The sequence below is a fragment of the Phascolarctos cinereus genome, unplaced genomic scaffold (genome assembly GCF_003287225.1).
Source record: "Phascolarctos cinereus isolate Bilbo 61053 unplaced genomic scaffold, phaCin_HiC Scaffold_9;HRSCAF=440, whole genome shotgun sequence".
NCBI classification, from domain to species: Eukaryota; Metazoa; Chordata; class Mammalia; order Diprotodontia; family Phascolarctidae; genus Phascolarctos; species Phascolarctos cinereus.
This window is the reverse complement of record NW_027556402.1, coordinates 48,036,582-48,051,665: the sequence shown is the minus strand read 5'-3', so window position 1 is coordinate 48,051,665 and position 15,084 is coordinate 48,036,582. Positions and strand designations below refer to the sequence as shown.

The window sequence follows — 15,084 nt, the reverse complement described above, 5'->3', positions numbered from 1 at the left end:
TATGATGGGTGATGGAGAGGGAGGAGTTGAGGATGACACCCGGGTGGGAAGCCAGGGAGGATGGTGGTACCAGTAATAGGGCAATTAAGAAGAATGAAGGTTTTTAGAGAAAAGATAACAAGTTCAATTTTGGACGTGTTGCATATAAAGATGTCTATGGGACATCTAGGTGAAGATGTTTAATAGGTGGTTTGAGATGAGATTAGAGGTCAGCAGAGAATTTGGAGCAGGACAGGTACACTTGAGAATCATAAGAAGATGATTATTGAATAGAGATGATTACTGAATTCGTGGGATGTGATGAGATCACTAAGCAAAGTAGTATAGAAGGAGAAGAGAAGAGGGTCCAAAACAGAGCCTTGTGAGACAAGCTACTATTCTCATCTTCACCTAGAGAGTTGAGAACAGATGGGCTCTGGGAAAAAAATATTAACTATTGAGAGGGTTTTTTGACAGCAGAGGTAGATTGAATTGAGTATACACTGAAAGTGTCAGTTGACTTTGCCCACATATCTCTGGCAGGGAAGTAGGCAATAGAGGCAGAGAGCCTGTCTGTGTACTTAATGCTGGTAGGAAGGGAAAAAAAATATTCCAATTGTCCTTTACAATGGTAGATTCTGGACAATTGTATCCTTGGCTAAATTATAATACTGACCTGTTAAGCTGGTAGGCTCCCTGGAATACTGAGCATGGATGTGGCAGAAGAGAAAAAGATGAGTGAATTTGGCATTAGAAGCCTAAAATTCAAGTCTAATCTCTGACATTTATTGGCTGTTTGACCAAGGATCACTTAGTTACTTAGTCTATCTGAGCCTCAGTTTCACCAGATAGCAAAATGGTGATCATAATACGTATTTATACAGTAAGCATTTTAAAGTAACTACTTTCTATTGGGCAGTGTGTTAAATGTGCTAGGGATTCAAAGACAAAAAATGAGACTTCAGGGAATTTATCATCTTAGGGATGTGGGGGAAAACAATATGCACAAAAAAAGTATTTAGCACTAGCGACTGAGGGGATCAGGGTAGCCTTCCTATAGGAGGTGGGCTTGAGTTGAGCTTTGAAAGAAGGTTGGATTCCTCAGAGTTAGATGTGAGGAGTAAGTCCATTCCAGGCATGGGTGTGGAGGAAAGAAGTACAGTGTTCCGGTGTGACTGGGACCCAGAGTAGGTTTACTAAGAAGAGGGATTTACTAAGAAGTGGCACAATTTGGGGGTACCTTCAGAAAGATTTCTAGCACTAAATATTCTTCTGAATTCTGTTTGATGGAAGAATTCAACATGTCCTCTTGGTATTGGAAATTAAATCTGCTCTTCATTGTCAGACTGCTTGTGAAGCTCAAATTCAGGGAAGTGAGGGGAACACGGTATTAAATTACATGCTTTCTATTTCATGAGTACTGGACTTTTAAAGAGTGTAATAAAAAGTTAAATGCCAGCATAACGATTGGGGCCAGATGGAATTTCCCATCTCAATAAGTTGGTGGAGTGTTAAAATTCCCCTGGATTCAGTTATTAAGAGGATAACTATTGGTAAAATGCACAACCAATTGAAAAAGGACTTGAAACCTTTATGCACAGCTAGAGTCTACACTTTGGGTTTTAATGGCAAACTGTAGATGTGCAGAATGGGCAATAGTGACCCTTGCCAGCAGGGAGTCTCAGCCAGTAGGAGGCTTAAGCTTTTTTGGCCTTTGCCAGAATGACATCCATTTTCTTAACAACTTGTACCGCTATTCGTACTATTCTATTTCTTGGAATGATGCTTTGGGAGGATGAGGTGACTTTTAGAAGGAATGACACCCCAGACATCCATTGTATCCATTCTATCCGTGCACTCAATGGCATCCATTGAGGTGTGAATAATAGCCTCATACTCCTCACAGAATTGTTGTTTGTTAGACATGACAATTTCATCTACGATAATGGTGATAGAGTGGGTGGAGCATGGAGCCTGGAGTCAAGAAGACCTGAATTCAAATCCATCCTCAGATACTTCCTAGCTCTGTGACCTTGGACAAGTCACTTAACCTGTTTGTCTCCATTTCCACAATTTTAAAATGAGAGGAAGAATAGTACCCATCTGGCAGAGTTATTGTGAAAATCAAATGAGATAATATTTGTATAAAGCACTTAGCATGTTTCCTGGAACATAATAAATGCTATTTAAATGTTTATTCCCTTTGGGCATCTGTGATAGAACAGTCTAGACGGGAACTAGACAAGTTTCTGGGAATGTTCTTCAGGGGCCTTGAAAGCCCAGTTAGGGTTGAGTCATGGTTCCTTCAGGAGAACATGGAGGCTCTAGGTCATAGAGATAGAAGGACCTCAGGTCCATCTAATCCGACCCTCCTGTTTTTCAGAACAGAAAACTGAGTCCCAGAGTAATTTAGGGACTGGTCAGAGATCACACAGGTATCAAATGGAGCCAGAATGTGGAGCCGTGTCTTAACTTGAAATCCAGTGAACGTTTTACCAAATATTTAGCATTTTGGTCTCTTCAGTGTTTGTTGCCTTTGTGAAGATCCTCCCTATTCTGCAGTGTTTACTTTTTCTGGGACTCAACTCACAAGTTCACAGCCTCCGTAGATTCATAGATTCACGGGTCTGGAGACAGGAAGACCTGAATGCAAATATCACCTCTGAGACTTACTAGCTATATGACCTTGGGCAAGTCGTTGAGCTGTCTGCCTGCCTTATTTTTCTCATCTGTAAAATGAGGGTCTTGATAGCACCCACCTCCCAGGGTTGTTTGTAAGGATCAAGTAAGGTAATGCTTGTAAAATGCTTAGCAAACCCAGAGGCTCTTATGTAAATGCTAGCTGTCATCATCATCATCATTACTTAGCAGCTCATAGAAGGCACTTAATAAATGCTGTCAGCCCAATCTGATCCCCTCAGTCGCTAGTGCTCCCCCTAAATACTTTTTTGTGCATATTGTCTTCCCCCAAATCCCTAAGATGACAAACTCTTTGAAGTCTTGTTTTTTGTTTTCTTTTTTGTCTTTGTATCCTCAGAACATTAACACCATGTATTATGGTCACCATTTTGCCATCTGGTGAAACTGAGGCTGAGAAAGATTAAGGAACTAAGTCATCCTTGGTCAAACAGCTAATAAACATCAGAGATTAGACTTGGAATTCAGGTTTCTAATAAATGGAGAGCATACACTATCCGGAGTCGTGATCATGGTAGCTGAGTGTCTGAATCTTTCTGGATGCAAAAGTGTTACTGCGTGGGTAGCTTCTCCAAGCTCCTTACTTACTGTTTCAGACCTCCCACTACTCTATCCCAGGATGAGAATGATGGTTCAATGATGGTCAGAACTGCTGAATGAGGATCATGGGTAAGAATGCAAAGTGAGAAGGAAAGAAGACAGAGAGGCAGGGTAGGAGCAGGGATCTGGGATGCCTGAGGACTGTCAGTCAATCAATAAGGAACATTTGTGTGTCTTCAAAGATTTCCCTAGGATTGCTGCCTGAAAAATTGTGGACATTTAATAACCTTCACAGGAAACCAAACCACCTTAGGCTCTTCCACTTTATGAATGAGGGGGAATTAAAGTAATTTCAGCCTTTCTCCCTTCTTTACAATCATGAGGGTTTTTTCTTCAGTAATCACTCTTGAAAAATGAAGTCAAATATGAATGGTTATAGTAAAATACTTTTCTGGTAGTATCACCAATGTCTTCCTCACTGTACACATATATGTATTTTGTCAAGTGACATTACAGTGATCTTTTTGCTAAAATAACTGCTGATCTCAGGGTAAATCTACAAATTTAGGAGCTGATTGGACTTAACCAGGATGTGTTAAACATCTGAAATGTAGGCTAGAATCCACTTTATTCAGTTTCTAAAAAAAAGGCAAAGATGGATGCCCGGAGGTGAGAGAGAACCCTTAGAATTCTGCTCACACATATTATTGAGATTTTATATTGCTTTTATTATTTGGCCACAAAAATGGACATAATCCTTGTTGGCTTCAACACACCTGCTAGTGCTGCTTTCTCTCTTCATCTTGCAAAATATAAGACAAGGCCAGAGCTTAAATTAAAATCCTCGGGTTCTTATCTCTTTCCCACAGGAAAGCAAATCTGTGTTGAAAACCGTAAAATTAAGAGCAGAGCAAGGATAGCATAATTTAGTGAAAATTCATGGCACCAGATTCTGAGCTATATGACTGGAGGGAGAGGTCAGACATTAGGAAGATACTGCCTGCTAATGCAAGTTTCCTTAAAGGTAGTGCTCTGAAAACAAGAAAAGCATGCCATATACAGACACAGACACACACACACACACATAAACACACATGCATATACATATGTATCTATGTATATATACATAAGTGTGTGTGTATATTTATATGTATGTATGTGTATATGTATATATATATATATATGTATATATATAAAATTTATTGCCTTTTCTTCTCCATCTAGGTTTCATAGCTACCCAAGACATTATCATGACCCGTTGTATTACAATAACACATTTTTTTTTCTGAATTTGAACTCTAGGCAGACTTTATTATTCTCTGAAATTCATTTGAAACATAATACATATTGCATCAGCATTTAGGTACCAAGATCAGTGTAGGTTTCCATTTTAATAAGGTTTTTCTCATATGAATGCCCCATTTCCACAGTCCTTAATTCCTGGTGTTTAATAGCTCATTCTGTGTATTTGGTGAACTGTATCATTAGCACTTGAAAAACACTGAAACATTTTTTTTAACCTCTTCTGCATATAAATAGCTATGCTGAGGTATATGGAGAATTATGGGGTGGCTTTGATAATGGTGCTCTCTTTAATATATGCCAAGGGCATAACTATTGGAGTCCTGCTATTAGAGAAGAGCTGATAATTATAAAATAGGGGGGAAGAGGTACTATGCAAATTGTATTATTGTCTCAAACACACACACACACACACATACATTCTCTCTCTCACACACACATACATTCTCTCTCTCTCACACACACTCACACACACACACACACACAGAGGATTTTCCCCCTCCCCCTACTCAGCCCCCTTGGGTGGAGGTTGTAATGATAGGGTGTTAAAGAGAATTAAGTATTACTAGGATAATTGCCCCTATTTTTCCTCAGGGTAGTCATGCATGTTTCATCCACAGCACCTCTTAACATTACACCTAATTTGTAGAAAGCATCAAATGCAAAATTAGCATGTGTTATGGGTACAGCAATTGTGACATAGACATAAACATGCTTCAGAGGCATGACTCCTAAGTATGCATCCCTATGCACAAACAGTACGGGTAGCGTCCACGAGTTTTTCAGTGTGCCTCCTGTACTTAATTTAGCTAGCATTTGTCTGGGAGGAAAGAGACTTCACACATCATTTAGTTTGCATTACAGTGAGGTCTGAGCTACTCCAGGCTAATTGTAGGGAAGGCCAGTCTGAACTAGCAAAAAGTCTGAATTAAGGAATATTTTAAATAAATGAAGTTTTGTTACTTTCAAGTTCACACATTTACTTGGTAATTACTCGAGAAGGATGACTAACTAGAGATGCACATTGGCTGTTTTAATGAATAAGACTCACTTTTAATCAGCAACCTTATTTACATATAATATTTTATGTGTTAAACTTCTTTAAAACAGTTTATTCCCTTAAGTTAAACATGCCCCTGCAATTGTGTTTACATGACTAACTCACTTTAGCAAATCTTTTCTTTGTGGTTACTGTATAACAAAAAGAGGTAACATCCCAGGCAGAATTATCAGAGTTAAATTACTGTAGTCTAAATGAAGATGTTAACATATTTCTAAAAAGACACACTGATACCTAGTTTGAAACTTCCGTATTAGGTTGCTATTTTTTCAAATGCCTTTCCAAAAGTAGAGAGTTCATGGAATTATGGCAAATGAAATTATGTTGGCATGTAGGTTTCAGACATAGTTTGACTTAATAGTGGACACCCATATCCAGCCTTGTCTGTATGGTATACAGAACCAGAAAAGGAAGCAAAAGAAGAGAAAGATGGGAGGCTGATTGAATTAAGAGATCTCTAGAACTTTTTTTTGAAGGATGGTGTTAAGGTGATTTTTAAACACTTCAAAGCACAGAGTAGTTTTGAACAAATAAGAGAGTATGGATCCAACTGAATTTTTGTCCAGTGAAAGACTATAAATAAATCCTATCACATACTTTAATTGCTATATTAATATCAGTTATATATATTTTGTATATATATTATATATAGTTATATATAATTATATATTAATATATAGTTTTATATATATCAGTTATATATCAATATATATATAAATCTGATATATATCAGAATATATTTTATTATATATTCCACAATTAACATTTTATATATTACATAATTTATAAATATATTTTATCATACATTCCACTACTGCAATTTCCACCGTTAATTTAAGTATTTCAAGGGTGCAAATGTAAGAATTCAACCATTACTTTAGAATATGTGAAATAATCACAATGAAAAAAAATGGCACACTTGACAACATAGGATGTCTTAAAAATGGTTCTGATCTCTGAAAAGATGTGTCTTATGCTATGCCCAAGAAGCCTTAGAGGCTCTGTTGAACAAAGGTGGGCGACACATAGTCAGAGATTAAAGCCCACGCAGGTCATCGGATGACTTCGGCCGTTAAGGCAGTAGATGGGGTGGGGTTATTAGTACATCAGGTCAGAGTGGCTCTGACAGGGGGGAGGAAAGGATGGCAGGAATATTAACATTGTTACTCTTGTTACTTTGCAGTCCAATAAAGTTCCCGTGGTGCAGCCATCCCACGCGGTCCACCCTCTCACGCCCCTCATCACTTACAGCGACGAGCACTTTTCACCAGGATCGCATCCTTCCCACATCCCAACAGACGTCAACTCCAAACAAGGTGAGAACAACCTCCTTCTCAATCTCATTGCCCACCAACTGGAGCATGGAGCAAGCAGGCTCCTGATTTCTGGAGAGCTCCCCAGAGGGTACTCTTCACGTTGCTACAGCATTCTGGGTACCTGTGTCTGGCTTGTCTTGCAAATGATTATGCTGCGTCCCAAAGTGATATATAAATGGCAGATGCTTATCATTGGGCCAGAGCTATTCAGCTGATGAGAGAGAAATTGTTTAAAAGAGAGAGAGGGAGAGAAACTACAATAACTTTGTGTTGTTGTTTTTATTTTTTTATTTTTCAGGTGGAGAAAGATAGAGGCTGAACACTTTCAGCATCATTTAGTTCCTTAAACATAAACCACCATTTAAGAAATGACTACCCCAGATTTAATCCTTAGCGCCCTCTGTTGTATTTGCATATCTCAACACATACAGACTATGTCTAAAGTCAAACAAGGAGAATCAGAAGAGGATTTTTAACACGAATTTGATTTTTCTCAACATAAATATTTTCTTTCATTTTATAAATGTGTGCATTAATGTCTAATAGAGTTTCATGATATAAAATCCTTTTCTATGGCCTCACTGTTATTTAGTCATTTCAGTTGTGTGCGACTCTTTGAGGCTCTATCTGAGGTTTTCTTGACAGAAATACTGGAAGGATTTGCCATTTCCTTTACCAGTCCATTTTACAGTTGAGGAGCTAAGGCAGACAGGGTTAAGTGACTTGTCCAGGGTCACATGGCTAATAAGTATCTGAAGCCAGATTTGAACTCATGAAGATGAGTCTTTCTGAGTCCAGGCCTGGCCCTCTATCCACTGCCCCACTTAGTTGCTTGAGCCACACCCCTGCCCCTTAAACTGGTATTTACTAGAACTGAATTGAAACACTCATAGAATGCATTGTATGTGGTTGTGGAGTTCTGAGGTTCTGGGTTCGAATATCTCTCCCCCTGCCCTCTTACTTAGCTCTGTGTCCCTTGGGCAAGTCACTTATCCTGCCTGAGTGTCAGTTTCCTCTGGCCTCTGAGGTCACTTCCAGGTTTACATCTTTGATCCAAATAAGATTTGTCTGAGGCCGCAAAGAGTAGTTAAACTCTCTCCCAGCCATGTCATGAATTGATGCCTAACTGTATTTCTGCTACTTTACAGCAAAATAGCTAATATAAGATAAGTGAAGTCAAAATCTGGGCTCTTTGATTAGAGCAAATAGTGGGCATCAGCTCTGTTCTGTGGGTTATCTAAGCAGGGAGGTGAAGACTGGTCTGTTTTTTGAATGAAGTTTCCTGAAAGTTTAGAGGCTTCCTTCTCCCCATGCCCTCCTGTGCTTTAAGCAAAGATGTGCCTATGTAAAGGTTCCTACAGAGCTATGCAAAGTCAACACATCTAAATGCTTCGGTTTTACTCTTAATGCTAATCTTCCTCGACCATCTTAGACCCACTTTTCCAGGAGTGGAGGCAGACCTGGGTGGGTACTATTCCAAGAATGGAATCTCAGGGTGCGAGTGTTAGACTTTCCTTTGTTAGGAGCTCTGGGCTAGTTTCAATCCTTATCCTTAAAAAAAAAAATCTTGATTAAATGGAAAACCTAAAAAATTTGATGTGACTATTCAGTGTTGGTGTGGGATAGCGGGAAGAGTTCTGTGCTGCCAGGAGGTTCCAATGTTGGATCTAGCTGTGATTAGCTGTGTGATCTAGGCCAAGTCATTCAACCTGTATAAGCCTCAGCTTCCTCATCTAGAAAATAGGGTGATGGGGATGGGAATAAATCGAAGACTTTTTTCCACTCTAAAAGTGTAGGGCTCTGTATGACATTTGAAGGATATTTGAACTCCTGTTTTTAGTGTCTGTTTGTGATGGATGACAGGGGCGATGGTAGTCCTCTTGGTTTGATTCCTCACCCAAAGCCTTTTTTGTTTGTTTGTTTTTCTCTTGGTGGTAATGGACTCTGAAATTACATGGCCATCATAAGCATCTTCAAAACGATGAGTTTGTGGCTAATGACCACCTATGTTATTTACATTTGCTTTTTTCCCATCTACTATTACTGCTCCAGCTCTATATAAATGTGAGTTATTGTTAGAAGCAACTAGGTAAGGGACAGCTAGGTAGCACAGTGGATAGAGCACCGGCCTTGGAGTCAGGAGGAGCTGAGTTCAAATCCAGCCTCAGACACTTCACACTTACCCACTGTGTGACCCTGGGCAAGTCATGTAATCCCAATTGCCTCATCCCCCCCCAAAAAAAAAGAATAAAAAAAAGAAGCAGCAGCTAGGTGGATTGTGGAATCAGGAAGTTCTGAGCTCAAATCCTGCCTCAGACACTTACTAGCTGTGTGACCCTGGGCAAGTCACTTAGCCTATATTTGCCTCCATTTCCTCACCTGTAGAATCGGGATAATAATAGTACTTATCTCCTGGGATTGTTGTGAGATTCAAATGAGACAATATTTATAATGTGCTCTGCAAATCTTAAAGTATTGTATAATTCTAGCTATTATTATTATTATCATTATCATTATCATTTGATCTTGGAGTTGAGAGGTGGTTGGCATAGTGGATAGAAAGTAGACTTTGTACTCAAGAAGACCTTGGTTCAAATCTTACCTCTGGCTCAAACAGACTGTGTGATCCTAGGCAAGTCATTTTATGTCTCTGTGTCTCAGGCAACTCTGTAAAACAAGGGATCTTAACCTTTTTGTGTGTGTCATGGACTTCTTTGGAAGTCTGGGAAATCTATGGACCTATTCTCAGAATAAATTTTTTTTAAATGCATACAATAAAATATATAGGATTACAAGGACAGACAATTATATTGAAATGCAGTTATCAAAATATTTTTGAACATTTTTTAAAACACAGAAGTACACAGACTGTGGGTTAAGAATCCCTGCCTTAATACTCTGAGTTCTAGATTTGCATTGGTAGAAGGAGTGTCCTCATTGGCATTACCCTATACTCAATGAATTCAAAATCTAGACCAGGGGTAGGAAACCTGTGGCCTCAAGGTCCTACCTGGCCCTCTAGGTCCTCAAGCACAGCCCTTTGACTAAATCCAAACTTCACAGGACAAATCCCCTAAATAAAAGGTTTTGTTCTATAAAACTCGGACTCAGTCAAAAGGCTGATCCCAAGGATCTAGAAGGCCACATGTGACCTTGAGGCTGCAGATTCCCTACCTCTGCATACCCAGTGAATTCATACATCTAGACTTTCTACTCAACCTATTACTTTCTACCTTGTCTTCTTTTATGATGATTATTTAAAGCTTATAACAAAGCCCTTTATAAATATCACTATCGATAATAATATTAACATTACTGGTAATTATCACTACTATAAAACCTTTAAGTGGTCATTATTGATGATAGTATTGGTAAAAATAATAACTGCAACAACATGATTCTAGGTTTCTCTAATTCGCTCTTAGTACCCTGATCCCCACCCATACGAAAAGTAGCTTCCAGTGTAGTAACATGGTCTGTACAGACAATACTGAATTATTCAAGGACTTATTATGTAGGGCTTTTGCTTCTGTTCTTCCTTTCTCCAGCTGCCTGCCTTTTGGGTATTTCTTTGCTAATTAGCATGTTGGTTAACTCAGTTGGCTAGAGAATGGTGCTAATGAGGGCAGTGTTACTGGCTTCATCTCCCCTATAGGCCAGTTAATTGTGTAGAGAGGAAATGTTTCCTCCATGGGCACACTACATACACCCTTTTCTTCCCTGACCCCTGATCCTGGATAGCATTCTAGCAAATATATACCTTTTCTCAGTATAAACCCATTGCAACTACTAGTTTGTGAATGCCTTTTTCACATCACCTTTCATTTGTGAAAGGACGGGATTGTAGCATCATCTCCATCCAAGATGGTCACCATCTTGCAAAGAATCCTAGAGTCACCAAATCCCCAAGCTGGAAAGGATCTCAAGTTCATTGCTTCAGCCCCCTGACATGTATCTCCCATACAATATACGTGATAAATGGTTGAAACTCTATCCAGATTCTTCATGACACTGTGTTTGACCTGTGTTTGTAGTCACCCACCCTCCCTTGTGTAGTCAATATCCCTATCAAGACAAGGTAAATGGAACAGGAAAGGAAGGGGAGTTTGGACCAATGGATTTGGCAGCTCACTACCAGCTCTGTCTTTAAAATACTTAATTCAGCACTTCAAGGATCTGTGGTTTTATCAATGTGGTTACCCCTTCCACTAACACAGATTAACTCACTACAACTTGATCAGCAATCTTTGAAAGTTTCTGTGGCCAGAAAAAAACCCACTGCTCCCCCCTCCACAGTCTCCCTCAAAACCAAACTGGTGATGAACCTTTTGAATTTCACCAGACTGGTCCTCTTAAAACAATTAGTCAGATAATCAATGAGCATTTGTTAACATCTTGTACGTGCCAAGAATCCACATACAAAGACAAAAATGAAACAATTCCTGCCTCGACAAGCTTACGTTCTATCTAGCAACATTTACATGTATGGACAAATAGCCATAACTTCCATTCATTGCTAGGTCTGCCCTCGGAACTTTTCCAGCTTGGGAGAATCTACAAGAGCTAGTACTTTTCTGGCATACCCTCCAAGAACCCAGAATGACCTCCAAGCCCCAGTGGGGCATATGTGAGAGGAAAAAGACTTCAATGCAGGTTGTGATATATAAATGACATCATTTCTAAAGCTTAGTAGGAACAAGAGAGATTGAGGATAATTGCTAAAATTAAGGATTTTTAAAAAATTTGTATCTTTCAATTATCCAAGTTTTCACTATCCTCCCATCAGAATCAGTAATCACAAATTGACTGGATAGGTTTTAAGGTCTCTCTCACTTTGACCAAACTGAGACCTAGTGGAAAGTGATATTGCCCCCAGAAAACTGTGTAATCTCAGAATAAGATGCAAATTAAGGCAGAGGATATATACCTTTTATTCACTTAGTTACCTTATGTAAATCACTTTCTTAGACTCAGGAGGCTAATCATATTAACCCAACTTAAAAAGACAGAACTGGGTCAGGTTTTTAATTTTGTTTTTGTTTAAGGTAATTCCTCGATGTGGATGTAATAGACAGATCTGGCCTCGGAGTCAAGAAGAATCAAGGAAGCCTGAATTATTGTCTTAGTCACTCAGGCAACTCTCTTAAGAATATGGTTTTAGAATTGATTTGCATTGGTAGAGGACGTTTCCATACTTAGGAGCTCCCTACATCAATGAAATCATAAGTCTGGTTCAAATCTTTTTAATTAGATAACATTTAATTTTGTAATGAAACAATTAAATAGCTGTGGCAGTATCAAAGGAGGCATTCAGCCTCACTGGATAAAAACTCATTTTTGATGATGGTTGTTTCCCTCATCCATAAAATGGGGATAAATAGCAGCACCTACTTCTCAGGGCTGTCCTGAGAATCAAATGTGATGATATAGATAAAGGCTCTTACTTGCAATTATTCTTATCATCACCATCATCCTTGAATTCTGACTGATAACTTATTCTTGCTTCCTGGGGAGAAACACCATTCATTGCCAAATTATTTATATTTGGTGCACAATTTGAGCTTTTGTTTTGATTCTGTGTTTGTGAAGTGCCTCCTTTTTTCTTAATGAATTCATCAGTGATGACCTGAGAATGTAGGTACAATGGAAACTCATTCCCATTTATATCCTTTAGTAAATATTTCATAGACACACAACTGGTGTGATTATGGAGCCAGAATCAAGAATTCTGAGAAGCAGAAGGGAATACAGACAATCCCTTAGACTAGCTCCCTTCCAAATCTTTGAATCCTATCTGTATATTTGAATTTGATGAATTTTACTACTACAGTCAATTTTGGAAAGATTTGTTTTTAATTATTCTCTTGTTTTACACCTATCATCTGCTTATTATCAACTTTGACCCCTGAGATGTCTATTTATCTGAGCAGCTAATGTATTCAGAGTAATGGGGATTGGGGGCAAAGGGACCTGGTAAGAAATAGATACTTAAACCCTAGGGAAATGAGCCTCAAACTATTAAAACTCCTCCCAGCACAAGAATCCACATGGTTAAAGGTCAAATTTAACAGTAGGAATCCAGCCTTGAACTATTTCTAAGACAGTAGTCTAAAGTTCTCAAAATGGAACCCATTTGCACTCTAAAAACTATTAAACACCACCACTCCAAAGAGTTTTTGTTTACATGGGCTTATAACCAATCAATGAATAAACATTTATTAAGTGCCTACGGTGTGTCAGAGACTGTGCTAAGCACCAGGCATAAGAAAAAAAAGGCAAAAGATAGCTCCTGCCTTCAGGGAGCTCACAATCTAATTAAACCTATACATATTTTCCACATTTGAAATTAAATCATCTTAGTATTATTATAAAAATAATTTAGACTTGTAGACCCCCTGTCTCAGGACGCACCATGTGTCTCTGGACCACACTTTGAGAAATTCTGCCCTAGGACAATGATTCCAAACCTCTTGAGTATGGGGATAGTACTCTGTGTGTGTGTGTGTGTGTGTGTGTGTGTGTGTGTGTGTGTGTGCATGTGAGTGTGTGTATGTATGTATGTGTATATATGTATATGTACACATATAATATATACACATATAAACACACCTATATACATATATGCACATAGATGTATACATACACGTGAGTGCATGTGTATATATATTCTTAAAAGCCATTCCATTTCCATTTCCTCCTCTCCATGACAGCAGTTGAAATGAAAGATCAAAGTGAATGGTGCTTAGTGTACATATGAATTCAAGGACCCCTCATAATAATTCTGCTGCCCATTGTTGGGGAAAATTAATCTGGAGAGTAGAACCCAAAAGAAAAAGAACAACCTAAATTTTAGTCTGGATTAGCTAACAGTGCATTTTATTGTTACCAACAAGTTATTTAACCTTTCTTGGGCTGTGTTCCCCTTTAAAAAATAGGTGTATGAAGAGCCATCGCATGTTTGTTAGATGGATTTCAGGTTTCATGATTGTACTGGAACTCTGGTCTAGGACAGTGATTCCCAACCTTTTGAGTACAAGGACTTTTGTTTTGTTTTGTTTTGTTTTTGGTGAGGCAATCGGGATTAACACAAGGTCACACAGCTAGTTGAGTGTCAGATGTCTGATGCCACATTTTAACTCAGGTCGTCCTGACTCCAAGGCCGTAGCTCTGTCCACTGCGACACTTAGTTGCCCCCAAGGACTTTTTTTTTTAACGTTAAAAAGAATTCTACTAATTTAGAGACTAAATTTCCAGAGTTCCTACATTGAAGCTTATTTTTGAATTATTCTTGAAGAAATCATTAGCTATGCAAATTAACTGATTAATCAAGCATTTTTTTTTAAGAATGTAAGCTTCTTGCAAGAAGGGAGTTTCATTCTTTGTATTTGTATACCTAGTACAGTGCCTAGCACATAGTAGGTCCTTAATAAATACATGTTGATTAAGTTCCTGCACTAGGAGTTTATATTCTCCCAGAAAGACAAAATGGTCATAATTAGATGTGCACAGACATGCACAAAGCAGATTCTAGGTAACCTTGGAGGTGAAGGCGCTAGGTGTTAGGGGAAAATAGGAAAGGTATCCTTCGGAAGGGGATGCTTAAACTGAGCCTTGAAAAAAGCCAGAAATTTCAAGAGGTGAAAGTGAGGAGGAAGATCATTCCAGGCATCATGGATGGGTATGGACACAGGAGATGGTATGCCTATTGTAAAGAACAGCCAATTTTCACTAATGTAGACTGTCCTCCCCTATATCCCCAGATGGAATTAGTAAAGGTTTTTAGTACAAAGAGCAGGCCCTGAGGCTGGACCTGAGAGTGAGTAGAGAGGAATGATACATTAGAAGGCTGAAAAGATGAGATGAGACCAGGTTGTAGAGGGCTTTAAGTGTCAAACACTTAAATTAAACAAGTAAAACAAATTGAAAACATTTTGGGAAACTAGAGAATAGTTAATGCATTTGTTTTAAAGATTGTAGCGTGTAATTGTTTTTTGAAATGTAAATGGTACTGACCTTCTGAAATACTTCTTGAAGGTTAACAAGGATCTTTTTAAAAAATGGTTTGTTAGAACTTAACATTAAACATCAGTGCAGCTAATAAACTTGATTAGTAACTATTAAAATTTTGATTAGTTAATTTCAACCTGTGAAATCTCAGGAGACATTGGTGGTAGGCATTGTGGAGCAGCG

General features: G+C 38.5%; 1 protein-coding gene across 7 annotated transcripts in view; it reads left to right on the top strand.

The window, feature by feature from the left end:
* LEF1 (lymphoid enhancer binding factor 1) overlaps positions 1-15,084 on the top strand; it is a 181,492-nt gene that overhangs the window by 109,260 nt on the left and 57,148 nt on the right. For all 7 annotated transcript variants that reach the window (XM_021001390.2, XM_021001385.2, XM_021001389.2 and 4 more), the window contains exon 4: positions 6,762-6,894. In XM_021001390.2, coding sequence (XP_020857049.1) covers positions 6,762-6,894 — 133 coding nt within the window. The remainder of the gene's footprint in view (positions 1-6,761; positions 6,895-15,084) is intronic.